General features: G+C 38.3%; 2 protein-coding genes across 4 annotated transcripts; both read right to left on the bottom strand.

Annotated features, from left to right (window-relative positions):
- Nucleotides 1–1,449: 1,449 nt before the first annotated feature.
- c1qtnf6a (C1q and TNF related 6a) lies at nucleotides 1,450–8,671 on the bottom strand. Of its 3 annotated transcripts, XM_077494347.1 has the most exons (4): nucleotides 8,525–8,669; nucleotides 7,719–7,784; nucleotides 6,323–6,528; nucleotides 1,450–2,585 (listed from the first exon to the last, which is right to left on the bottom strand). In XM_077494347.1, the coding sequence occupies exons 3-4, from the start codon at nucleotides 6,516–6,518 to the stop codon at nucleotides 2,038–2,040; spliced, it is 744 nt and encodes a 247-aa protein (XP_077350473.1). In that variant the 5' UTR covers nucleotides 6,519–6,528; nucleotides 7,719–7,784; nucleotides 8,525–8,669; the 3' UTR covers nucleotides 1,450–2,037. The 3 variants fall into 3 exon arrangements, with proteins under 3 accessions (XP_077350473.1, XP_077350483.1, XP_077350467.1); XM_077494357.1 differs by lacking the exon at nucleotides 7,719–7,784 and having other exon boundaries at nucleotides 8,525–8,671; XM_077494341.1 differs by lacking the exon at nucleotides 8,525–8,669 and having other exon boundaries at nucleotides 7,719–7,857.
- Nucleotides 8,672–9,922: 1,251 nt separating this feature from the next.
- Nucleotides 9,923–19,542, bottom strand: il2rb (interleukin 2 receptor, beta). The gene is made up of 10 exons (XM_077540104.1): nucleotides 19,247–19,542; nucleotides 16,689–16,782; nucleotides 15,133–15,268; nucleotides 14,894–14,960; nucleotides 14,669–14,762; nucleotides 14,430–14,575; nucleotides 13,511–13,673; nucleotides 13,343–13,445; nucleotides 13,027–13,096; nucleotides 9,923–12,920 (listed from the first exon to the last, which is right to left on the bottom strand). The coding sequence occupies exons 2-10, from the start codon at nucleotides 16,780–16,782 to the stop codon at nucleotides 12,183–12,185; spliced, it is 1,611 nt and encodes a 536-aa protein (XP_077396230.1). The 5' UTR covers nucleotides 19,247–19,542; the 3' UTR covers nucleotides 9,923–12,182.
- Between the last annotated feature and the right edge of the window lie 6,359 nt (nucleotides 19,543–25,901).

Below are 25,901 nucleotides of genomic sequence, written 5' to 3'. Positions count from 1 at the left end.
GTTTTGTAACTGAAACAGTGGCTCCTTTCCGTGAGGTGAATACTTACTGTATTTCAAGCTGTGATATATGCGATATAAGTGTCCATTGGGGCGGCACAGTGGCTGACTGGTTAGCACGTCCGCCTCCCAGTGCTGAGGACTTGGGTTCGAGTCCAGGCTCCGGCCATTCCTGAGTGGAGTTTGCATGTTCTCCTCGTGCCCGCGTGGGTCTTCTCCGGGTACTCCGGTCTCCTCCCACATTCCAAAGACATGCATGGCAGGTTAATTGGGCGCTCCGAATTGTCCCTAGGTGTGCTTGTGAGTGTGGATGGTTGTTTGTCTCTGTGTGCTCTGCGATTGGCTGGCAACTAGTCCAGGGTGTCCCCTGCCTACTGCCCAAAGCCAGGTATGATAGGCTCCAGCATCCCCCGTGACCCTTGTGAGGAATAAGCGGAAAGAGTGAGCCGAATTTAGCCGAGCGGCTAGCAGGAGTTAGTCGGAGCTAGGCTGGAGTGGCTAACAAGCGGCTAGCGGGAGAAATTGAGTAAAATAAATAAATAGATAAAATAGTAAAAGCTTGTGAGAGCAAAGCAAGAAAGTGACAAGCGACAGGAGCCCGAATCACGGGACTCGGACCACCTACAGACCCCAGCTGTGGAAGGTAAGAGGCGGTCAACCCATTAGAACAAGAAGAACCACCAGAGCTAACGACATTCGCAAAGTTGACCTTTGGACATCCGTTGCAGGAAGATGCCGGCAAAACATGTCAGCTACTTGTAAAGTGAGACTCCAGCCAGGTAATGCAATTAATGATTACTAGACCTACGATTCTATACATGTATAAATAAATGATAATAATAAAAAAAACGAGTGTATGCAGATGTGATAGAACATATTGTTACTAAAATCAATATTGTTTTTAAATTGAATGAAATATTATTTCACCACTAGATGGTGTTAAAAATACACACTGGGCCTTTAATGGAACAAAAGTACTTGGACAAAATAACAATCATAAATCAAACTCTCACTTTTTAACGCTTGGTTGCTTTGCACTCAGTTACAGCTTTAAGTTTGGAATGCATTTCCATCTCCAGACATTGGCTTTCATCCTTTGTGATGCTCTGCCGGGACTACTGCAACTTCTTGTTCTTGGGGCATTCTCCCTTCAGTTTTGTCATCAGCAAGTGAAACGCACACTTGGAATGGATTCAGGTCATGTGATTGATTGATCAACATCACATCATCTCTGTATTACATTGCTTTTCTCACATCATGTTATTAGATGTGTTGACTGAAAAATGTCCCACATTTGCCACGAAAAGTCTTAGGCTTAAGCAAAATAATACCTCAACCACCTGAAACTTACAGCATACTTTGTTGTCTGAATTAAAATTTGAAATGGTCATACGGTTGTGCTCATAAGTAATCTATGCTTCTTTTGTAGGCATTTTTGCCTGGTACAGTTATAGTCTGAAATTCTCAATGAAGATTTCATGCTTTTTGCTTCTTTTAATGCCTAAAAAAAATATATATATATATATATCAGTTCTTGTCATTAGTATACAACAGCCATTCACTTTTGTTTTTTAACCCTTCACATTCCATTTTCAGAAAACCACTACTATCACAGGAAAAAAAAACCTTGAGCCCAAATTAATCAATGGTGTAATATGATGGAAAACAAAAATAAAACCCTTAAACTCCCGTAAGGAGATTTAAAAATGTGTATTTTTCATGGGGTTCATTGGGACAAAAGTGGCCACAATAGAGCCAAAAGGTACAAGTGACATGAACAGTATTATTAACATAATTCAAGAACTGAAGTAGGAAACCACAAAATCACACAAAAAGCCCCACCCTTTGGAAATTTCCTGACATTTGCATATATAAAGATAAACAACTTTTTTTGGGAATCAAGGTGGACACAAATTTGCAGCTTAGAGCCTGGTTTATTATGTATTATTTTATTATGTCCGGATACAATACTGTTTGCAGGTGCCATTTTTTTCAAAAATAATAATAAAAACAAGAATAACTTGATATTTTGTTTTGTTTTTACTCTGAGCTTGCTTTGATGAGGTATCCATTGAAAGTGATATAAATATCCACATCATCGCTGTAAATTGCGTTTTCTCTTTCCCGCTTATATAAGCGGATCCACACCTCGTCGTTGAGGTCCAAGTCCAGCATCAGGCTCTGGCTCTGCATGATGGAGCGGTCGCTGGGCTGCGCGTACACGATCGCCTGCTCGGCTTGGTTGCGCATGATGTGCAGGTAGGTTTCCTTGAAGTTCCACGTGTGAATGTTGACGTTGAAGAAATAGATTCCGGGCGTGTGGCAGATGAATTTGCCGCTGAACATGTTGAAGTGGTCGTCGAGGTTGACGAAGACGGTGTCAAATATGAGCGGCTGGTAGGCCTCCAGGCTGTGGAGGGACTTGCGCCGCCCCACGGAAAAAGCAGCGTACTGGACTTTGCAGGGGTCTCCGGGGAGCCCGGCCTGGCCCTTGGAGCCTTTGGAGCCCGTGGGCCCCGTGGATCCCGGAGGGCCTTCCTGTCCAGTTTTACCTGGTGTCCCTCTTTCACCGCGGTCTCCTTTGTCACCTGAATCACATCAAGAATGTTTTTTAGAATGTGGGAGAAAGCAGGAAAACCCAAAGAAAACCCAGCCAAACATTTGGAGAACATGCAAAGTCCAAACCGTAAGACCTGAGGTGAGATTCAAACCTGAGTCTCAACTGTAAGGCAGACATGACCAAAAACGGCTTCATTTATTTATTTAATTATTTATTTATTTTAAGCTGCGATTGGTTGGCAACCAGTCCAGGGTGTCCCCCGCCTACTGCCCAGAGCCAGCTGAGATAGGCGCCAGCAGCCCCCGTGACCCTTGTGAGGAATAAGCGGTCAAGACAATGGATGGATGGATGGATTTATTTTAAGTACAATCACTGCTGTGCACTGAGGACCTTCAAAGCATTCTCTGCTGACCCAAACATGATCACAATCACTGACCTGCATTTTAAACATATTGTAATGTCTGTTTATTGTCGTGCATATTTGAGGGTGGGGCCAGCTAAGTGGGATGTGACGTGAGAGAGACCGGAGGTGGAGTTGAGCAAATTGGGCTTCTGTGGAGTGAGTCTGTCTGTGGAGTGTATGAGCGCGAGTTGCGGCTAACAGCAACTCGTGTTGATTGTGTTTGTCACCGTTGTTATTTTTTTATTAAAAGTGATCAGATTGCATCAGTGACTGCATGAATCCTTCATCACACATAGGGGCATTACAGTACTGTACATGTATGGCTTTATTTCTAATAGTCTTGTCTTCATTTCGTAACCCAGTAAATGATTTATTCGCCACTTCGACTGTGGCTACAACTATAGCTAGGTGTGACCATAGCAACACTGCTAGCAAAAGAGGATGGAGTGTGTCTATTAAATACGATGTCATTTATTTAAAGTTTTTCGGCTTTTGTCACATTAGGGTTAAGATCATAATGATTGTGAACTGTATATATATATATATATATATATATATATATATATATACACACACACACACACACACACACACACACACACACACACGCGCACACACACACACACACACACACACACACACCTAGGACTCAGAAAATTAGAATATTGTGATAAAGTCCTTTATTTATATTTAAATAAGCACAAATGTCATTCATTCTGGATTCATTACAAATCAACTGAAATATTGCAAGCCTTTTATTGTTTTAATATTGCAGATTATGGCTTTTTTTTTTTTTTTTTTTTTTACTTGGTCTGAGGAAATATTCTAATATTTTGAGATAGGATACTTGAGTTTTCTTAAGCTGTAAGCCATAATCAACAATGTTAAAATAATAAGACTTGCAATATTTATATTTATAATATTTCAGTTGATTTGTATAGAATACGAGCGGCACGGTTGGTGACCGAGTGGTTAGCACGTCTGCCTCCCAGTTCTGAGGACTCCGGTTCGAGTCCAGGCTCCGGCCTTCCTGGGTGGAGTTTGCATGTTCTCCCCATGCCCGTGTGGGTCTTCTCCGGGTACTCCGGTCTCCTCCCACATTCCAAAGACATGCATGGCAGGTTAATTGGGTGCTCCGAATTGTCCCTAGGTGTGCTTGTGAGTGTGGATGGTTGTTTGTCTCTGTGTGCCCTGCGATTGGCTGGCAACCAGTTCAGGGTGTCCCCCACCTACTGCCCAAAGCCAGGTATGATAGGCTCCAGCATCCCCCGTGACCCTTGTGAGGAATAAGCGGAAAGAGTGAGCCGAATTTAGCCGAGCGGCTAGCAGGAGTTAGTCAGAGCTAGGCTGGAGTGGCTAACAAGCGGCTAGTGGGAGAAATTGAGTAAAATAAATAAATAGATAAAATAGTAAAAGCTTGTGAGAGCAAAGCAAGAAAGTGACAAGCGACAGTGCCAGCTGAGATAGGCTCCAGCATCCCCCACGACCCTTGTAAGGAATAAGCGGTCAAGATAATGGATGGATGGATGGATGGATGTATAGAATCCAGAATGTATGACATTTTTGTTCTTTTTAATTGAATTACAGAAAATAAAGAACTTTATCACAATATTCTAATTTTCTGAGACAGTCCTGTATAAATAGTGACAATTTATTGATTTTTTTTTTTTTTTTACAAAAGTAGTCAGTTTAGTCCTAGTCAATACACATTATATAGGAATGATTAAAGAAAATATATATTTATTGCTCTGTGATTGGCTGGCAACCAGTCCAGGGTGTCCCCCGCCTACTGCCCAAAGCCAGCTGAGATAGGCTCCAGCACCCCCCGCGACCCTTGTGAGGAATAAGTGGTCAAGAAAATGGATGGATGGATATTTATTGCAATTTTCCCCCTTAAAGTTATGATTTTGATTTAATATGCAATTATTTTTTCAAGATCCTCTTCCTGTGTATTATTATTTATTTATTTATTTATTTATTTATTTATTTATTTTTAGCAAACACAATTAAAAAAAATGAATCCGTGTTACAATAAACAATCAAGATTTATTACACAAATGTTCTGGTCTTAGGTTAGGCTCAATTTGATAATAAATCATTTGCAATGAAAATGGCGTTCTACTACATTGTAATGTTGATTTGAAATTGATTAATTGTTTGGCAATTGTTTGGGGAAGTCAACTATGAACATTTCGTGACAAAATGTTACATATGACCTCACTAATCTAAACAGGACATTCTGTATTTATTGATTGATTTAATTTTAATTTTTTTATTTTATTTTATTATTATTATTAATTCAATCTCTGGTGTAATAACCTTATTTATTGATTGATTGATTGAATTGTTATTTATTCTTTATTTTTATTATTATCGTTATTAATTCAATCTCTGGTGTAATTACCTTATTTATTGAATGATTGAATTATTTTCTATTTTATTTTCTGTTCTCATTGCTGCTGGACATGTAAATTTCCCAGAGGGAGCCATTCCGAAGGGATCAATAAAGTCAAGTCTAAGTCTACGACCAATCACAGCTCACCTGTTTTATTATGTTCATGGAATATGAGGTAGGCAGCAAAATACAGCAGTTTTTATCAATATTAGAAGGCGGCCATTTTGCCATTTCACAGTTGCTCAGGTCTCAAGTAACGACCAATCACAGCTCATCTTCAGAAAACAGCTGAGCTGTGATTGGTTGTTACTTGAGACCTGATCGACTGTGATGTCCTTTGTCAAATGGCAAAATAAAAACTGCTGGATTTTGCTGCTTAACTTATTTTCCACTAACACAATATTAACGAAAATACCGTATTTAGACTGGTGGGCTGCATAGAACATATTGTCAATAAATTTTTGGGGGGGTTGACTTCCCCTTTAATGGTGGTTTATCCATGTTTAAAAAAAAATATTGGAGGGGGAGGTAATTTAAAAAAAAAAAAAAAATCAATTGGCTTTACAATGTGCGTCGATAATATTTACAGTAGATTTCCGCCTTTTGAGGGCAGTTGCAGTCCCTAGCGGTGGTGCACTGTACATTTTAACTATATGTGCTTTTTCAGATTAGGTTTTTAGGTTAGCCAAATACACAATTTATCCACCACAGACAATTTTATGGGTGACAACATCAAACAATTCTCCAAGGGGATGCTACGGATAGGGAATATTTTGCAATATTAACCAGACTACAATATTTAGAATGGTGGTGCTGCATATAGAACATATTATTGTCAATAAAATTTGGGGAGGTTTACGTCCCCTTTAAAGATATCCTAACATAATATGCAAATATGCCCCCTAGTTTTTGTGAACTTGACAGGATGCAAACTACGTAGTGACGCAAGGATGGACGATTGTCGTACCTTTCAGGATCGTCATGTTGATGTAGGCGCGGACCTCGGGCAGCTGGTTGTACACTCCGGTGGTGGGCGGGGCAACGGTGTCCTCTGCTTGTTGCAGGTCATCACAGCAGCGCTTGCAGGGGACAGGTGGGGCATTGGGAGGTGCTGCCTGTGTCACCAGGTGAACCAAGGACAGACTGACGAGGACACCCAACATCGCGCTGATCCTAAGAACAGATGACACGAGCGAATGTCACTCAAAAATAAACATCGGTGCGTAGATAGTCATCGTGTGATAGCTTGTTGCTAAGGAACTATGTTGCAAAAAGTTGATGAGCTTCACATCGCCTTTTGGCATCATTCATCCACGTAATGTTTCTCCTCACTTGGGTCATGGGTTAGCTGGAGCCTTCCTGATACTGCAATGTTCCCACCAGTTGAAAAGAGATGCTGGGCACAAATCCAGCATAAACGGGAATTCCCCAAGAACAAGAGGCAACAAGATTCTGACATGGTGCAGAACTAACATGAGAAATCCTTGCAGCGTATTTGTCGGTCAGCTGTCCGTGTAATCACTGTGGAATTTTTACTGCTTTGTGAAAATAAAGTGCACAAGGGAGAAAGATGTCCTTGCAGCTGTGCAAATCAGGGTTACGTGGTTCAGTGACGTGCACTTGAAAACTTGTTCTTGGACAAGACTTTGAGGAACTCAAAACAAATTCATAGCAGGTTAATAAATCCCACCGTGTGATGGTAAATGAAAAATGTACCGCGCTAGCAGGCTGTAATTCATCAGACTACCCAAAGTGTTTATTTAATCCAGAGCAGGCGGCCGGCCAAGCAGAGTGCGGTTTCAAAGAAAAACTTGTGGCTCGAGTCTTTCTTCTGAGTGATGAGCCAACTATAAGTGGGACACATTATATGGGACGGACTGCATGCACACATTTAAAAGAAGAAGAAATACTCATTTTGATGTACAAATGGAACATCAAGAGCAATAAATAAGTCGGGATTTTAGACTAAAGTGTATTGCATGAATGATTTGTGCATGCACCACAAACATTTGATCCTTTTCACTTTGTGCCTCAATAATAAGGAGATAACAAAAGTAGGACTACATTCAGAAATGCATAGTGTGTGCTCACACAGCCCTGTGGTGCTATGGAAATGTCTTTTCATGTGGTTTCATTCCAAACTATTTTTATAGCTACATATGGTTTCTGTTATCTATTACTGAATAGTCTTAAGATGGATCGCATCACATACACAAGAATGGAAACGTTGCATCAGTATAGTCAAGTCATTGTGGAATATTTAGCAGCGCACAGTCATGGAAAATTCATTCATTTGTACCCCAATAAGTTTGCATTACAAGTAAATAATCCACAACTGCAAGTTATAACGGAACAGATCTCACCTTGGTCAAGTCTTTGCAGCCTCTTCAGTCCGCCAAAGAAGGCAAATTGTCAAGCGTGCTCTTCTTCTGTGTATATGTATGTGGGAGAGAGACTTTTTTTTCTTGCTGATCCCTGCAGCCTACTTCACCAGCCTCAATCTGTTTATTTTGGGAGGAAAGCGAATGCCTGCCCCCTCCTCATTACAGTATAGTATGCAAAACAGTCAAAAGTCTACTGGCAGGAGAGAAAATGCAAGCAAAGGTTTCCAATTCTCAACCAGTAACATAAAAAGGTTAAATATACACGCAAGTGAGTATGCACATACAGTATTTGGAATAGTCCAATCTTATCTTGACATACCAATATTTAATGGTTGCTGGTTGTTTTCAAATGTTTCACAAATGCTGATCAGGAACATGAAAAAATATTTCTTAAAAATGAAACCCTGCTTTGTGTTAAGCTTTTGAGGCCCTCGTGGCTGATGTGGGGGAAGGAGTTTGCCGGTTTAAAAAAAAAAAAAACTTATGGAGAAAATGAAGCTTCATGAAGCACTTGTCATATTTTGTTACTCCTTTCGATGGTGATCTTGGCTTAAAGATAAGGCTAGCGCAAAGGAAACTGCAATATTAAACCAAGAGTGTAAATATTATAAGTGCTTCATGAAGCTTCATTTGTCCATCACTACTTATTGTCACATGTGACAACACTGAAAAATGGCAGAAAGTGTAGGAAAGGAGCCCATATAACACAATGACGATACCGTATATATGCACACTACATCAAGTTTGTAACTATTTAGACACAACATGTAATCGGTTTTACTTACACTTTATTTTGGAGTCAGCCAGTCATTCATCCAGCATCTCCAAAATGTTCTCAAAATAGTTGTTGGCCTCTCAGATAAGCCCCCTGGGTTGTTCTTTTGTAAATAAAATATTTACTTTCTTATTAATTTAAAACCTCCTTTAAGACAGATGTCTTTTTTTTTTTTTTTTGTCTTTTGATGCATGCTTTTTGTTGTGATTGTACTCTCAGGCCGTTGTTTTTTGTTTTTTTCTAGTCTACGAGTAGAGGGGCGTATCTTCCTGCGCCACACCTGTTCCTCATTCACAAATCAACTCGTCATAAGGACTGGAACTGCCGACACTCCTTGTCAGAGTATTGACCTTGCTACGCCTTCGCCAAGAGCTCTATTCTGACTTCGTGTTTCAATCCTAATCTCGAGCCTTGTCTCGTTTCTAGTTTGTTTCGTGAGTACTTTTGACTCGTAGTTTTGTGTTGCTTCCTTGACCTTTGGCCTGAGTGTTTGAGCCTTTTCCTGCTCCGTAGTTTTGAGTTTCCTCAGCTTGACGCTTGAGTGATTAATATCCACGTGTTGTTTTTTCCCATGTCGCCTTTAGTTATCCTCTTTTTATAGCGTGCTTGGTATTTTGGTTTTATATATTCTCATTGTGCGATTTTAGAGCCCTTGGGTGTATTTTTTTTCTGTTACTACCTCTCCTTGCAGCTTTTGCAAGCGTCTTTTGTTAACTGTTTTTCTCCTGGCTTCGTCCAGCGCTTTTTATTGTAGAACGTGTACAATAAATTTGTTGACTTATCTCTTTGTGGTTCTGCGTTTGTGGGATCCATTATCCGGTTTATCCAGAAACCATTATACTTTTAAATTATGTTTAATTGTTTTCTGTTTTATGTTCAGTTAGTATTCATGTGCAGCACTTTGTTTCATCTGAGCTATATAAATAAAATATAGTTGAGCTGAATTAACGTCATATTTAGCAAATAGGCTACAGAAGTGATGTCAATTAGTACACATGATGAACACCACAACTTGAGATGGTCATGTTTTTAATGTACCACATTGTCGTGTTGACGTTTTCAATCATGACTGCGGTTTCCTCACTGACATTGATTGCAGTTGTATGTTCTGTGTGAGGTGACCCGACGGCGCGAAGTGTGGTGGCAGCAAAATGTCAAACCGCGCACAAAATACACACACTCCCACCGCCGGTACCACCTGACAGGACATGTCAACGCTTAAAGTAGATGCTCACGCGTACGCACGTCTTTTTCAGCCCATTTCTCAGGCCCACTTGCTGCAGCGACACAGGAAGTCACAGGGTGACCCATTTTATTTTGTATTGTTTGCTCGATGCGCACTGGAAATTTACTGCATCTTTTTCAGACAAGAGCAATGAATGGCCTCAATGATTCTCACACACAAATAAACCACAAATGAAGAATTTTTATTGCTGGCGTCATCAACATCAATGCATGACGTCATTTATTAGATGTTACAAGCACGCGAGAACATCAACAGTAACTCATCTCAAGTATCTTTTATTTGATAGCAGAGCTCTTAAATGGTGGTTTACATACATACATTATGGGTCAAAGCGCAGCTCCAATGTTGTTGCAATGATCGAAATGCCCATATCACATGATCGAATCAACTTCACAGCTTTTGTCATATTCGTGTCCATTCAACAGGGAGGTATCAAGCAGCATTAGGTGTGTCTAAATGAAGCAAGTGAGCAACAAACAAATCTTACTGAACTGTTGTCATCACATACTTGTATCTTTCATGATTATTTATTATTTTGCATCTATTTTCAATTATATTCAAAAATATTGTTAAGCGTCATTAGGTCCCTTGGAATGAACCAAGTCAAGTTTATTTATATAGCCCTTAATCACAAAATAGTATCAAAGGGCTTCACATGCCTTTAAACATTCACATGCCTCTCAGTACAATTATTTAGCAGCTGCTAACAAAAGGAAAAAAAAAGTATTTTCCAGTTGATAGTGCAGAGGTATTTTGTTTGCTGTTTTTCATATGGTACATTTGCTAAGCAAGAACCCATTCGATTTTTGTGCATTTAGATAAAAACACAAGTATTTTGTTTTTCCATTGTTTCATACATAATAGACACATACACCTAGAACATAATGTTCTCTCTGGGTTCAGACGAGAGACAAAAACACAAACCACTTTTGTCTGTACTCTCTACTTTGTCAAAATAAGCTTGTTACATTTTTTTTTTTTCAAACTCTGTGGATGATGTGGATGATGTGTCATGCAGCATTTAAAAAAAAAAGAAAAGAAAAAAAGCCAGGAATCAAACAACAATGACACAGTAAAATAGTAGAAGCAAGATATTCCCTTGGCTGTGGTGAATAAATTGTGAATTTTGCTAGCCTAAAAACCTAATCTGAAAAAGCACATACAGTTAAAATGTACAGTGGTCCACTGCTAGGGGCTGGTCCTGCCCTGAAAAGGCAGAAATCTACTGTCCATAAAATTGACGCACATTGTATATCCAATTGATTTTTTTTTTGATTTTTTTTTATTACCCCCTCCCAATTGATTTTTTAAACATGGACAATAAACCACCATTATAGTGGAAGTCAACCCATTCTTTTTTTTTTTTTGACAATAATATGTTCTATGCAACCCCATCAGTCTCAATACAGTATTCTGCTTTATATTATGTTCATGGAATATGAGGTAGGCAGCAAAATACAGCAGTTTTTATCAATATTAGAAGGCGGCCATTTTGCCATTTCACAGTTGCTCAGGTCTCAAGTAACGACCAATCACAGCTCATCTTCAGAAAACAGGTGAGCTGTGATTGGCTGTTGCCTGAGCCCTGAGCAACTGTGATGTCATCTTCAGTCGACAGCTAGTGGCAAAATGGCCGCCCCCTGAGATGGATAAAAATGGCTGGATTTTGCTTCATAACTCAAATTCCGCAAATGTAATATTAATCAGAATGTCATGTTTAGATTAGTGAGGTCACATATAGCATATTATTGTTAAGAAATGTTTAAGGCTGACTTCCCCTTTAAGCGTTTACAAAAAAAAAAATCATTCTACCAAAAAAGTCATTTTACAATGTTAATAAAGATCTAAGAAAATATTTTTGATTTGACTTGAATCAGTTCTTCTCCTTTTGCTAGTTTTCTTTCCTTTTTTTTAACACAGTATCTCTGTTTTCTTAGGTACAGAGTGCACCAATGGCATTTCATTGTGTTATGCTCTGTGTTTATGTTAACTTATTTGTTAAAAACCAGCCGCGTTTTCTTCCCCTGACAATCGCACCCTGACGTTTCCGGTTCAATAAAATAATATAGGTGGCAAATAAAAATGTAGTCGCTATAAAGCCACGTATTTGTTGTTGTTGCAGCAAGTTGGGAGGTTGCAAACTTGCAGTTTGTTTGCAATTTTCCAGTTTCGTCTGGTGTGTGTGGCTGGTTTTAGATGACAAGGTTTGAGTTGAAGTCACTAAATAATACAATAAATATCCTTTTTTTTTTTTTTTGCCAGAGCGCATACTGATTGACGTGATTGTGCATACAAAAGCAGTGTTTTTTTTCACTCACTTTTGTTAACAGAGCGACTGTGATGTAGGCATCTGCGCTCTACGGAGTCGGAGAGCTTTAGTTAATCATGAGTTTCGGCAACAACAAATAAAAATGGATCCATCTCAGATGGACGCATTGCTGAAAGTAGTTTGTATCTCTTGCAGGATGAAATAGCCTGTTTTGCATGACTCCACGGGCATAGAGGAAGGCCTGTATGTTGTACAAACAACATTAGCTGCTAGCATAGGTGCCTGCGTCTGAGCGCTATCTATCTGCGAGAGATCAGGAGGAGTCGAGGGTCTACTTATCTGCGCTGGAAGATGGAGAGGGAGGCTAAGATGTGAGGAGCTACGGTGGCCTGAAACCTGTTGCTCTTCCCCATTCACAACTTTTTTCTCTTCCTCGACTTCAACATCTTCCTTTCCAATACAAAAGCCGGAGTCAGGACTTTGTGTCCTCTTCAAGCTCTCGCAGATTGGAGACTCAGACATAGCAGAGCAAAGGTGCAGAGAGAGGTGAAGATTCGGATTATGCGCCTTGTCCACAATGTGAAAATCGTCTTTATATGCAAAGTTGACAGGATTGGGCTCAGTTTGAACGGAGCTGCCGGAGGAGCCGGATACAAAGTAGCCCAAGTTGGAGAAACACGACGAAGTGGAGGACGAATTGTCCACAAGCCTGTTCTCATCCGAAAGAGCCGAAGGTTTGATGTTAATTGGAGGTTGCAGGGCACAATTGCAGGCGGGTGGGGCGAAGGGGGAAAGACCCGCATCCTTGCTTTCAGACACCTCCACTGGGGAGATGTGGTCGACAAGTTGGACAATGTGAAAGGATTCAGCACAGCTCGGGTTCAGCCATTTCTGGAGAATGACAGTCATAATGACAATTTGAAGTGTTTTTTTTTGTTTTATTTTTTTGTTCGTTTTCTTGTGTGCGTGCATACACATATTTATAAACATTATTTACCTTTAAATTTCCATCATGGAGAGTTGGGAAGTACTTTGAAGGATTTGGAACTGGCTTCATTCTGGGGAATCTGAAATAGTACAAGAACTATTAGGTAGGCCACTTTATTAGGCACACCTGCACAATCTGTAGCGATCCAAGAGCTGCATTAAAACTTCATTGAAGGCAAAAGCCCCCAAAAATTGTTTGGAGTAGTGTACCACCATCTGATGGGACTTAAGGTAACAAACACCTTTGGATCGAACTTTCACAAGTACATGCAAAGTGATTTCAAACTACAAACACATAAGTGGGCATAAACACAAATTGTACTCACCTTATACTGATGTTACATTTGTAAAACACCAGCGTCAGGATAACCATGACAACCAAGATGATCAAAACAGCTATTATTATCGCAGTTTGAAACAGATTCCAGTCTGAAATAAAAAAAAAAGTTAGAGTGTGACAAGCCGGCAAGTTGGCATTAGGCTTCTCTCCTTACCTTCATTTGCTGATTCTGGCCCCACAAAGGAAGCGGTCGGACTCCAATCACTCCACTGGCTGCCTTCCCTGCGCGCTGGCTTGACCTTTACACGAACCTGGTGCTTGCCTTTCAGCTGCCCGATCCTTAATTGTGGTTTATTGGTGGGAAATGTGTAAACCTCCTGGTGGGACACAGATACATTTGTCAGTGGCAAAGGCTGTTTAGCAGCATCACAGCTATTTAAGTTTAAGCTGGAAAGTCTGTGTCAAGAGTCGTGTTGTTCCGATACCGATACTGGTATCGGCAGAGGTGCCGATACTGGTATCGGCAGAGGTGCCGATACTGCATTAAAACCGTGGTATCGGTGACTACTCACAAGTAACATGCCGATACCATTAATTCCAACGCTAATATAGGATTTTGGATGCAGCATCTTGTGTCTTGCTCGTGCACGACATTCACTGGTATGTGACATTTTCACTGCATGCCAATCTAAGATATCCTATTGGCCCTTGAATGCTCTGAATCAATGGCAGGACAGCTTTTTCATGTTGAGGAAAAAAAAACTTTAAGTATCGGTATGGTATCGGTATCGGCCGATACTGCAAAACTGGGTATCGTATCGGGGGCCAAAAAACGGTATCGGAACAACACTAGTCAAGAGTCAAGACTATACTGTACAGTGTGTGAGGAAATATGATCATTTGACACATTAGGCTCTCCTCATATACTGTATTCTCAAGAGTCCTTCAGAAGCATAAAAAAATATAATAATAATATAATAAAAAAAGATAAAAAATAAGATAACAGAATAAATAAAAATAAAAAATAAGATAGTAGAACTTTGTTTTCCTTTATTTTATAAAGTACATTCGCCAATAAATAAAAACATTCAACTCAAAACGTCAAATACAAACACATATGCGCACACACTTGCCTTTGTCGTTGGGTCGCTCTTTTGAGTCTGAACTTTGTAGTCAAAAGCTTTGAGGAGCGTGGAGCGGGGGCTACCTGGATGCCAATCGATCACCGTGTCATTTTCAGTGAGGCTGACATTTGGGAGGCCTGGCGGGTGCATTTTGACTGAACACATACATATACATATACATCCTTGGACTTGTTCTGGTAATAGATGTAAAGAAAATGTAAAGTGATGACAAAAAAATATATACGCACTGTGATTTTGAGGTTTATAGTCTTGGAGGTAGTCCACCAACGCACCGTTACATTCCATGCTGATGTTGGGCATCACCTCAAAAAGGGTGAATTTCTGGATCAACCCATTGAGACATTAAAAAAATAGAGAGGATCAAAATTACGGGTCCATGCAATGACAAGTGGTCCCCGCAAATGACTGCTATGATTTTGTTTCTTTACATTCCTGTAAACAAATGAACTTACTCTATTTTCAAAGACAAAACTGCATCCTGGAAGCTCGTTACGTTGTTGTTCCACCTTGCAGCTCTGACTAAGTTGATAAAGAATACAAATCATCGTTATTACATATTACGTATATTTTATTATTATGATTATTATTATTATATTATGATTATGATCATTATTATTATTATTATTAATATTATTATTATTATTGTTATGTTTATTATTATTAAATATTACATGTTAGTGATGTGCCTTACTTGATGAGAATTGCACTTGTTACTCCATCTTTCCTGATTCGTGTTTTCTTGAAGCCAAAGATCATGCAATCTTCCACTGAAGAACTGTTGACTGTACATGTGACATTGTTGATGAAGTCATTCACACAGGTGAGCCCTGAAATCCAAATAAATGATGAAAAGGTTGTCCTGGAAGGAAATGAAGGTTGGCACCCTTGGAGTAATCTTGATTGTCATGTTCAATACAGGCATTTATAAAATGCTTATAATCAAACCTTACAGACCACAAATACGATTTGTCGGGCCCTATAAACTATATTTTAGACTCACTAAAACCAGGACTATTTCATATACATTGCATGTAGATCGCATTTAAAGGTTATGAGGGGAGACGCTTTAATTGGCTGAAAATGGGGCCCATACAAGCAGATATAATTTGAACAAATGTCAGTGATTAATCATTGTGAATACAATGAAGTTTTTATACCTGTCAGCTGGTGTGAGTCAACAGTGTATGCTGATAGCTGATATTAGTGTTTGCCAGGTGGACATCGCGATAAATCGTGATACTTTGTCTCCCGATTGAGTAACGATACGCCTACGCCAAGTATGAATATTTGTAACGGCTCCATTGTTCATTACTTATTGAGCAATTACTTGGTGGGCCGCTAGAGGGAGCACCTCATAAGAGTGGCGGGGAAATGTACGGAAGTCTTCAGGCGAAGAAGACTCGTGAGCTTACTTTTACTTGTATAAAACAGTGACTCAGTTTTCCATATGTTTCTATGAAAAATGTGTATTATATCTTCAATTTTAATGTTTTAAAACACATTTTATGCTTCGACTTTTTAAAGAACACAATTTCTGAGGAATATTAATATTGATGTAATTTGATTTAATATTGAAGTAATTTTATTTATTTACTTTTGCAATGTTACACAAAAAATGTCACAGTTTAAAAAAATGAAACAATTGACTATGTAACTGACCGACATGTTATAGTGTTTAATAAAGACACAAATTTGTTCACAGAAAGTGGTCTCTGTCAAGAAGACATTTGAATGGGGTATAGGCTATGCCACGGAAGAGGCGGGACGTGATTTTGCACATCAGTTTGTTTCCGGTCCGGGTTGCGAACGCGTAACCGAGGGGCACAAAGTTAGAAGCACAAGTATTTTTGACGCAGCCCACACGTCGCAAACTGAACCGGAAACAAACTGGTGTGCAAAAACAGTCCCGCCTCTTCCGTGGCAATACCCCATTTGTTTAAAAAAAAATAATACACTAAAGTACTCACTATAAAGAAGACACCAATTTTAATATTGTGTTTCAATGATGGTACAAAAAGAAGCTATTTTCTCATTGAAAAACATCAGTTTATGTCTTGAGTAGTTTTATCATAGATTATTGTGGATTTATCACCTGACCAATGTACCGATAATCACGGTATCGTCATATCGTGAAGATAATCGTAATCGTGAGCCTTGTATCGCATATCGTATCGGATTGTGAGGTACCCAGAGGATTCCACCCCTAATTAGCATGTTCACAGAATGAACAAACAAAATAAGTGTCACCTTGCAAGTTTGCCTCACAGTCCAGAGAATGAAGAGAACACAGAACCACCAAGATGAAATAAGGCTGTAACGTCCCCATCTTCAGTATAGTCATCTATGAACAGAATGGTCAAATAGCGTAGTATCATATTAGTATCACAACATGGAAAGTTTGAGGAATGGGTGGGGGTGAAAAAGTCATTTTTGATGAACATTTCTCATGGAAATGGGACCAAAGGTTTATAGTTGATTTATAGTTATTTACTATGTGGCCCATAGACAAGGTCAGAAGCTACGTTAAGCTGACGGTTAACACTCACACATTGTGTGTTTGTACTGTTATGTAAAATAATTATTTAACATGTATCAACATAAGTTTGTACTGTATTGTATTATGGACACCTGGAGTTTGTTTTCTTATGGACTGCTCCTTCTTTGTACATGAAGGAATAACAAAGTGACCTTCACTGATAAGCTTGCTCGGAAGAGACTGCATGTTTCCCTGCCCAGTTGACCCTCCCTTCGCCTCCCAAATTCCTAAAAGAATCTTGCTTTCGTCTTTCTGCGCACTCTCTCACAGACCACTATCTTGTACACTGCTCTGTTAGACTTGTGTATATTTGAAGCTTCAAATATAAAGAAACCCAAAAGACAAATTGTTTTCCAGACTATTTTATTCATCTCGCCTAACTGCTGAAAATTCCACAACAGTACTTAGAATAAAAATGAATTAAAAAGAATAATTATGAAATAAATAAGACCTGTCTAGCTGTTTTAGAATAGTGACTTTCCCGGATTCAGTTGCTGCACTTTTCTTTTTTAGAAATGAGTCATTTTGATCGCATGCGGAGAAAACAAAAGTATGTGTTAACAGTAATTTCTAAAGCTGGTGAAAAAAAACCCTCAGACTCATTTACTAAGAAAAAAAAAAGTACAGATTCTAAAAATATACTTGGGTACAAAAGTTCTTCTTCTTCTTTTTTTTTTTTTTTACTGCTAATTACCTACTGTACCCATTTTGATAACTTGGCAAAAACGCTGATTGCAAAATATTTCCCCTTTTATTAATTTACTTAGTGCTCAAACTGAAAAGAAAAAAATAAAGAAATAAATAAAATAATTCTAATAATAATAATAATAATAATAATAATAATAATAATAATAATAATAATAATAATAATAATAATAAGGTAATTTCTAAAGCTGGCTAAAAAAAACAACCTCAGACTCATTTACCCATAACTTGGCAAAAATGCTCTAATTGCAAAATATATGCCCTTTTATTAATTTGCTTAGTGCTCAAACTGAGGAAATAAATAAATAAACAAACAAATAAATAAATAAAATAATAAATTAATTATAATAACAACAATTATAATAATAATCATCATCATCATCATAATCATAACAAAAATAATCACAATAATAATAATAATAATAATAATAATAATAATAATAATTAATAAAAGTCATTTCTAAAGCTGGCTAAAAAAAAACAAAAAAAAAACAACCTCAGACTCATTTACCCATAACTTGGCAAAAATGCTCTAATTGCAAAATATTTGCTCTTATTAATTTGCTTAGTGCTCAAACTGAGGAAACAAACAAATAAATAAATAAATAAATAAATAAATAAATAAAATAATACATTAATTATAATAACAATAATAATAATAATCATCATCATCATCATCATCATCATCATAATCATACAAAAAGAATCACAATAATAATAATAATAATAATAATAATAATAATTAATAAAAGTAATTTCTAAAGCTGGCTAAAAAAAAACAAAAAAAAAAACAACCTCAGACTCATTTACCCATAACTTGGCAAAAATGCTCTAATTGCAAAATATTTGCTCTTATTAATTTGCTTAGTGCTCAAACTGAGGAAACAAACAAATAAATAAATAAATAAATAAATAAATAAATAAAATAATACATTAATTATAATAACAATAATAATAATAATCATCATCATCATCATCATCATCATACAAAAAGAATCACAATAATAATAATAATAATAATAATAATAATAATAATAATAATAATAATAATAATAATAATAATAATAATAATTAATAAAAGTAATTTCTAAAGCTGGCTAAAAAAAAACAACAACCTCAGACTCATTTACCCATAACTTGGCAAAAATGCTCTAATTGCAAAATATTTCCCCTATATTAATTTGCTTAGTGCTCAAACTGAGAAGAAGAAAGACCTTTTGCCAATGTGAAATGACTAACAAAATAAATTAAAATGCAAAGTTAGCTAATGATAACTGCCACGATACACGATACCTATTTGTGTGATTTCAGATTAGATATAATTTCTGAGGGCCAGAAACGAAAATTGTTTTTTTTTTTTTTCCATTCTTGTAACATTAAATAATCCTCTTAAAGAAGGCCACGGATGGAGAAAATCTTGCTTCTATCGTTGGTAATTTCCCTCACTTGATAAATCACAAATATGCTGAAAAGAAAGACATTTGGCGATGAAGAATTCACGGGGATATAAAATGAAGACTGAATAAAACTGTACATGTTATAAAATACAATGCTGATACCTTACCTGACTTTCTTGGCTTAGCGAAGACAGCAGTGCATCCCTGAGAAGCGTCACATTGTCGTCCCTTCTGCCGGACTGTCGAATTGAGCAGAAGATTTCCTTTTCTTTGGTCTCTCACTGTCCTTCTTCCCTTCCGCATGCTCTCATTTTCTTCTCTCGCTCTCTTTTTGTCACTCGTTCTTTGGCCTCCTTATTGCCTTCTTTCTTTTTGGGTGGCCGCTGACATTTTCCAATCGTCAACCACAGCTTCTCTCTGTGACGCACTGAGTGATAGTGAAAGAGTGACGGGCAAGGGTGAGGCGGGAAGGTGAGCGCAAATGTCACACGCATGCAGCGCCTCCCTCCGCTCGCCACCACCTGTCACAAACCCTTCACCCCCAATCACAACTTACTACGATCGTTAAGATGTGCGCTGGAAAGACAGTGAACACCACATCCTGTTTCAATCGCAGTGTCAAGACAGACATTCACGCCGTCCTCTGAAGTGGTTCGAGTCAATGAAACTCAACTTAAAAGACATCCAAACTCCCCAAAAAAAAAAGTGAACACGGAACCATATTTAGAAGCATGCAGCTATTTAAAAAAGCGTCAAAGCCGCTGCAACCACGCACGGCGCACCCGAGACCACCACTCAAACACTTCAGTGGCGAACGTGCAGGAAAAGACGGTTGGAGGATGTCTTCTTGCTCAAAAGGTCATCAAACATCTTGGGAGAGTCAACAGTGCAGACACAAATAAGATTTTAACTCTATTCGCATAACATCGAAAGACATAGAACAAACTTTACTAGACGAGAATCACGAGACGTCAAGCCCCCTTGAGCTGCGGAGATGCACAGAGGAACAGTGGTAACAGAAGCAATAATCTGACAAAAACACACTTCTCAGTTTGGCTTAAATAGACAGTGAATCGATCTCATTGGTTTTGGCTAGACATGTGGGTAACAGGACTGACATGGAAACATCTGGTTGGCTGTTGACTTAGTAAAGAGATTAAAGATTCTTGACATCACATAGCATCACATAGCCGAAAACCAGTTGAAACTAGATGCTGGTTACATCAGTTCAAAACAGACACTTGTTACATCAGTTCAAAACAGACACTTGAACTCACGGTCATGACCCAACATAACCATGGCGTGACCCAGTCATGAGTCAAGACCCAAACATTGCCCCTGGATGACCCTAGTCATGAAAATGAGGCTAGCGGGATCCCCCAGGGATCATTCCTTTGACCTCTTCTTTTCGATTTGGTTTCGTTTCCATATATGCTATAGAGTATAGACTATAAACTATAAGTTAGACTTTCACCTCTAACTCAAATTTACATAAAGATTTTATAAAAATTGAAAAAAGTCATTCTTATCATTATTATTTAACCATTTGTTTCTGCAATAAGTGATATATTTTACATTTGTCAATCTTATTTTGTATTTTGCTTTACGATATTCATTCGTCTAAATGTAACCCTCCTTACTGAGGTTACTTGGGCCCATGGAGTGAGCAAATGAAAAGCTTCTTTTTTGATCTGATATAGGATAAGATTTTGACTGACATTAGCTACAGGTGCATCAAATAATTAGTTATTCTTCTGCTTCAGTTTTTGATTATCGTTCATCTTCAACCCCAATGGGCCCTTTGCACAAATCCACTACTTCTTGAACTCAATACTACTCCTTCATTTCCTGTCTTTAATGAGTGAACAAACTGATTAATTCAGGTGTGCCTGACCTCAGTAACCATGACGACAATGGCAAGAAACACCTGGATTAATCAAATTGTCCACTCACACTCAAACGAGAGAAAACAAAGGAGTGGTATTAAGTTCAGTAAGTAGTCGAGCTGTGCAAAGAGCCCATTCCAATGAAGTTGTCATCGTGTAAAAAGTAAAACAGAATACAATGATTTTCATATCCTTTTCAATTGATGTTCAATGGAATACAGTAGAAAGACAAGATATTTCATGTTCAAACTGATAAATGTGTTGCTGTTTGCTCATGTAGGTGCTCACAAAGTGGTGAACCTCGCCCCATCTTTGCTCCTTTAATATCCAATCGTGACATTCACCTGTTTCCAATTAACCCGTTTACCTGTGGAATATTCCAAGCAGGTGTTTTTTTATCAGCATTCATCAACTTTCCCAGTCTTTTGTTGCCACAGTCCCAGGCAGTGTTGCCAGGTGTACGATAATTATTGTATTTGTACGATAATTTGACCCTCTGTACAATGTACGATCAATAATCCCAAAAAATGGCAAATGTACAAAAATTTGACCATTTTGGATTATTGCCAGTAAAACTGAAACAGCTAGTTTTTTTGCGAACCTTGAAGGTATCTGTTCTCATGTGACATAATACCAGCCAATCACGCTTTGCTGAGCATGAGAAACGAGTGACGTCCATTCATCGATTGACTGAATGTTTGAATGTTAAGTGCCCGCCCCTAGGGGACGCTCCCAAACAGGAAATTGCGCAAGACTCAAACGACCTATCCAGTAATATATACAGATCAGTGACGTTAACCCGCAATGAAGCCTTGAGTGCCTGTGAGCGGTGAGCGCTTTTAAACACAAAAACGACTATATTTGACTGTTGCAAATCAGTGTATTTTGGTTATGACGTGTGTACGATAATTTCCATCAAAATACGATCATTTTGAGTCTATGGTACGATAATCCTATAGTTCCCTCCTGGCAAGCAACGCTGGTCCCAGGTTTTTGGGGTTTTTTTTTGGAAAGTGTTATATTTATCAAATTCAAAATGAGAGAATTTTGGAAAAAGAAAACATTCATCAGGTTGTTTGACATTAGAAGACGAGTCTCTAATATTTAGTCTATCTTCTTTAGCAAGATGAGAAACTGCTCTGAGCATGATGCAGTGCAGTTCTGCAGGCCTGCAAAACAACGACCACAATAATAAACATATTGTTCAATATATTCCTCTTTGACAGTGTAAATCGAAATAGGTTTTTAGACTACAACAGAATAATATTGTATACAGATACAGTACACTGACAACCAACCATTTCTAGATTCTGGGAATAAAAGAAAAAGATCTAGAATAGTCAGTAGCAGAATGTCGAGGACAGTTTCATGGGAATGTTTTGTCTCTGGCCGTCGTGAAGTTCACTGAAAGGCTATTGTGTGACGACATGCAGCATTAAAAACCACATTTTCTGCATACAAACGATTGCAGCTTATTGCTTACAACCACAGCAGGCCAGAGGTCTGCTGCGCCCCTAACACCCCCGCCGCCCTGCTTGCTGCAGTCACTCGGGTGTTAGTGAGCCGAGTGAGGTAAGTGTAGAGCAGGCGAGGGTTAGAGGAGGTGGAGGTGGAAGCGCGGCACATGAGCACATATGACACTTTCGAGGTCGGCCGAGGCGGCTTCAGCGCGACAAAGTGAGGAAGCATACGAGACCACAAGTGGTGCTCAATTACAAGAGAGAGCACAGGAGCTATAGTCTATGTCTATGTGGTGCCGTTTAGACCCAAATACCTGAGAAGAAGAAAAAAACTCTCATACAACCAAGATAATGCATGCGATAAAAAAAAATTACACACCATAAAGCCTTTCAAAAATACTGAAAAACTCACACTAACCAAAAACAAATCTCTCTCTCTCTCTCTTCTCTCGCTCTCTCTCTCTCACACTTACGCATGCGTACTCATACTCATGCTCACACGACACGAAAAAAATCTTCTACAAAAAACTCTCACACACCACAATGTCTCCCACAACTACCCAAAAAACAACCTCTCACACATTACAATAAACATTTCATACATGCCAAAAATCTCTCTCGCTCATCCAAATAGCTCTCACTAACACTAAAATTCCCTCACTTCCAGGAAACTAACAAGCACAAAATTATTATTCATACCAAAATATTTCACATACAACAAATAATTCCTATGCCGAGCTCAACTACAGGACTTTTTTGTTGTTCAGGATGGTCACTATGTCAGACTACCAGTAAATTCCTTCGTTATTCGTTTATTCCTTCTTTTTTTGAACCAGACAAGTGGCCACACAACAAAGTCTGAAACAGACCATACCTCGCACGATTTTTGCAGAGCACATTCTAACAAAATAAGCTATCACATTCATTAAAAAAAAAAAAAAAAAAAAACATGGGAAAGCTCCCGAATGAATAATACCTAAATCTGAAAAAAAAATAAAATAAAATAAAAAAAAATGGGAAAACTGCCGAATGAATAATACGTAAATCTAAAAAAAATAAATAAATAAATAAAATAAAATAAAATACTTCCAGGCATGCGTTGTTGTTGTTTTTTTAAATTGTTATTTTTTTATTATTATTATTATTTATTTATTTTACAATGAAGTATTATTCATTCGGCAGCCTTCCCAAGTCAACATGTCGTCGTCATCATCGCTCTCTCTTTATTGTGTGCGTGCCTGAGTTTGTGCTCTTTAATTCACCTGAAACCTATTATAAATCCCACACCCTCCACCATAACCAGATACTTCAGAGTCCTGCCAGAGTCGTGAAGATGTCAGGAGACCAGAGGAAGGATCAAAGGAAAGAAAGATGAAACAAAGTGAAATCCAGCACCAACCAGACACCACCGACCAGAGTTACAAAACCAGAATCGTTCACTAACCCCAGATAAATCTGAATTCCAACAGGATTAGGGAGACATCAAGAGACCAGAGGAAAGACTAAAGAAAGGAAGGATAGATGAAATAGCGTGAGATCCACAGACACCAGCCTCCACTGATTCAGCGACCCATGGGAGGGAGAAGTAAATTCGGTTTGAATTTCAGTCGACGCTGGTGTGGTGGATCTGGCATGCATGAGAACCTCCACCAAAGAGGGGAGCCCTCCAGGCCGCGGCAGCACCAGGGCACAACCCCCCCCCCCCCGACACCCCGGCCGGAAAGCCAACCCAGAAACCTGGAGAGCAAACCCAGCCCCCGCCGTCCCCCAACTGTGACTGTGCACTAGAGATATGACTGAACACTCTACATAGAAGCTGATGTTTCTGTCTTCACAAGAAGAGTAGCAGGTTGTAACAATGAACAAGTTTCAGTGGTTACGCTAAAACCTCCACACTGATGCCGCCTATACACATCACACACAAAAACTACAACAAACTTAAATAGTTAAGGAGTTAGATTTTATTTTGAGCAGGCTTGTGGTTCATGTCAGTTCAAGGAAATCATTTATTTTATTTTATTTTATTTTTTTTTGTGTAAGTGTTTTTTTTGTTTTTTTGTTTTTTTTTTGGGGGGGGAATTACCAGTTTACATGTGCCATATTAAATAACCTTCATGGTATTTCAACACAAGCATTCTCTTATTGATGATATATTGTATAATACATGCCAACCAGCAAAACTTGACACTTCGCGTCTTGCAAAAACAGGACTTCAATGCATGTTGTCGACCACACTGGAAAGATGATCTCAATTTGAAGCCCCCACCTTCACCATTTCTGTCAGCAACTTGTTGAGTTTCTGGTTCAAAATGTTTTTCTCCGTCCACTCCACTGGTGACCAGTCGAAGCAGCGCAGCATTTTATTGACAGACAGAATGCACAAAGTTAGAAAATAACACAATTAAGCCCAACATTATTCAAACAATGAAGACATTTTGAATTGAATTGTATTTTTGATTTGATGACTGAGCTTTTACATGTAAACATCCAATGTTCTAAAGTCATTGTAGTATGATTATAGTGATGGTATGGTTGTATCTTTTTAGAATGTGAAAGACTATATTCATCAACAGTGGTTCTCTCTGTCTCTCTTTCTCTCTTTTTTTTTTTTTTTACATGAGTGACACTTAAAAAAAAAAAAAAAAAAAAACTTTAGGTCTCCAAGTACTACCATCTTCACCAACATCCTTAATTGTTCTCAGAAACGTTGAGACCAATCTTACTTGAATGTGAGATTGAAATACATTATTAAAGCCTGTATGCTCGATATTTTCTCATGCCACATGCTTATTATTATAACAACATCAACTCACAAGACTCAGGCTGTTTTGTTTATTTTCATGACCCTTAACCAAGTGGGTGTCTCAGCCATCTTCTTGTCACTTCATAAAAAAAACATGACTTCATTAAAACTTTTTGAAATGTTAAAATTTTGGGTAGAGTCAAAACTGCATAGCCTACTGTATAACGTTTAAAACATTTTTTTTTTTTGTCTTTTTCAAAAAGAGATATTTGAACAGGGGTGTGTAGACTTTTTACATCCCCTGTAAAAAACACATTGGAGGGTGTATGCATTATATACAAAAAGAATAAGCTCTAACCTATTTCATCAGTTTTGTGGCCAAACCATAAATGTGGATCTGGAGGCCACATAAGCAGTGAGTGGCAGACGTAAGAGTCCTTGGTGACAGATTTCCATGGTAACGGCGCACCTGAAGAGAAAGTTTAGGATGTAAAGGCTGCAGTTGGAAAAAAATATTACGTGATTGTACGTTCAGATCGGAAATGACATTGATGGCTGCAACTGTTTATATTGGGTTGCCATGGCAATGACAGACACTTTTAATCCTATTAAAAACTCATCGATGAAATTATACGTAATGATATTATGTAAGGTTTTTTCCCCCCTCTCACCAGTAAAGCTATTGCAACTTTTGAAGTAGGATTATGCAATTGTCACAAGTATGTTAAAGTAT

The sequence above is a fragment of the Festucalex cinctus genome, chromosome 1 (assembly GCF_051991245.1).
Source record: "Festucalex cinctus isolate MCC-2025b chromosome 1, RoL_Fcin_1.0, whole genome shotgun sequence".
Taxonomy (NCBI): Eukaryota; Metazoa; Chordata; class Actinopteri; order Syngnathiformes; family Syngnathidae; genus Festucalex; species Festucalex cinctus.
The sequence above is the reverse complement of the archived record's forward strand: the minus strand, read 5'-3'. Positions and strand labels throughout refer to the sequence as shown.

Coding starts and splice junctions, on each gene's coding strand:
- c1qtnf6a (XM_077494357.1), bottom strand. CDS start 6,518: ATGTTGGGTGTCCTCGTCAGTCTGTCCTTGGTTCACCTGGTGACACAG. Junction 2,586..6,322: donor CAACATGACGATCCTGAAAG/GTACGACAATCG, acceptor GATGTGATTCAG/GTGACAAAGGAGACCGCGGT.
- il2rb (XM_077540104.1), bottom strand. CDS start 16,782: ATGACTATACTGAAGATGGGGACGTTACAGCCTTATTTCATCTTGGTG. Junction 13,674..14,429: donor AGAGCGACCCAACGACAAAG/GCAAGTGTGTGC, acceptor GTGTCCCACCAG/GAGGTTTACACATTTCCCAC. Junction 13,446..13,510: donor GCCAGAATCAGCAAATGAAG/GTAAGGAGAGAA, acceptor TTTTTATTTCAG/ACTGGAATCTGTTTCAAACT.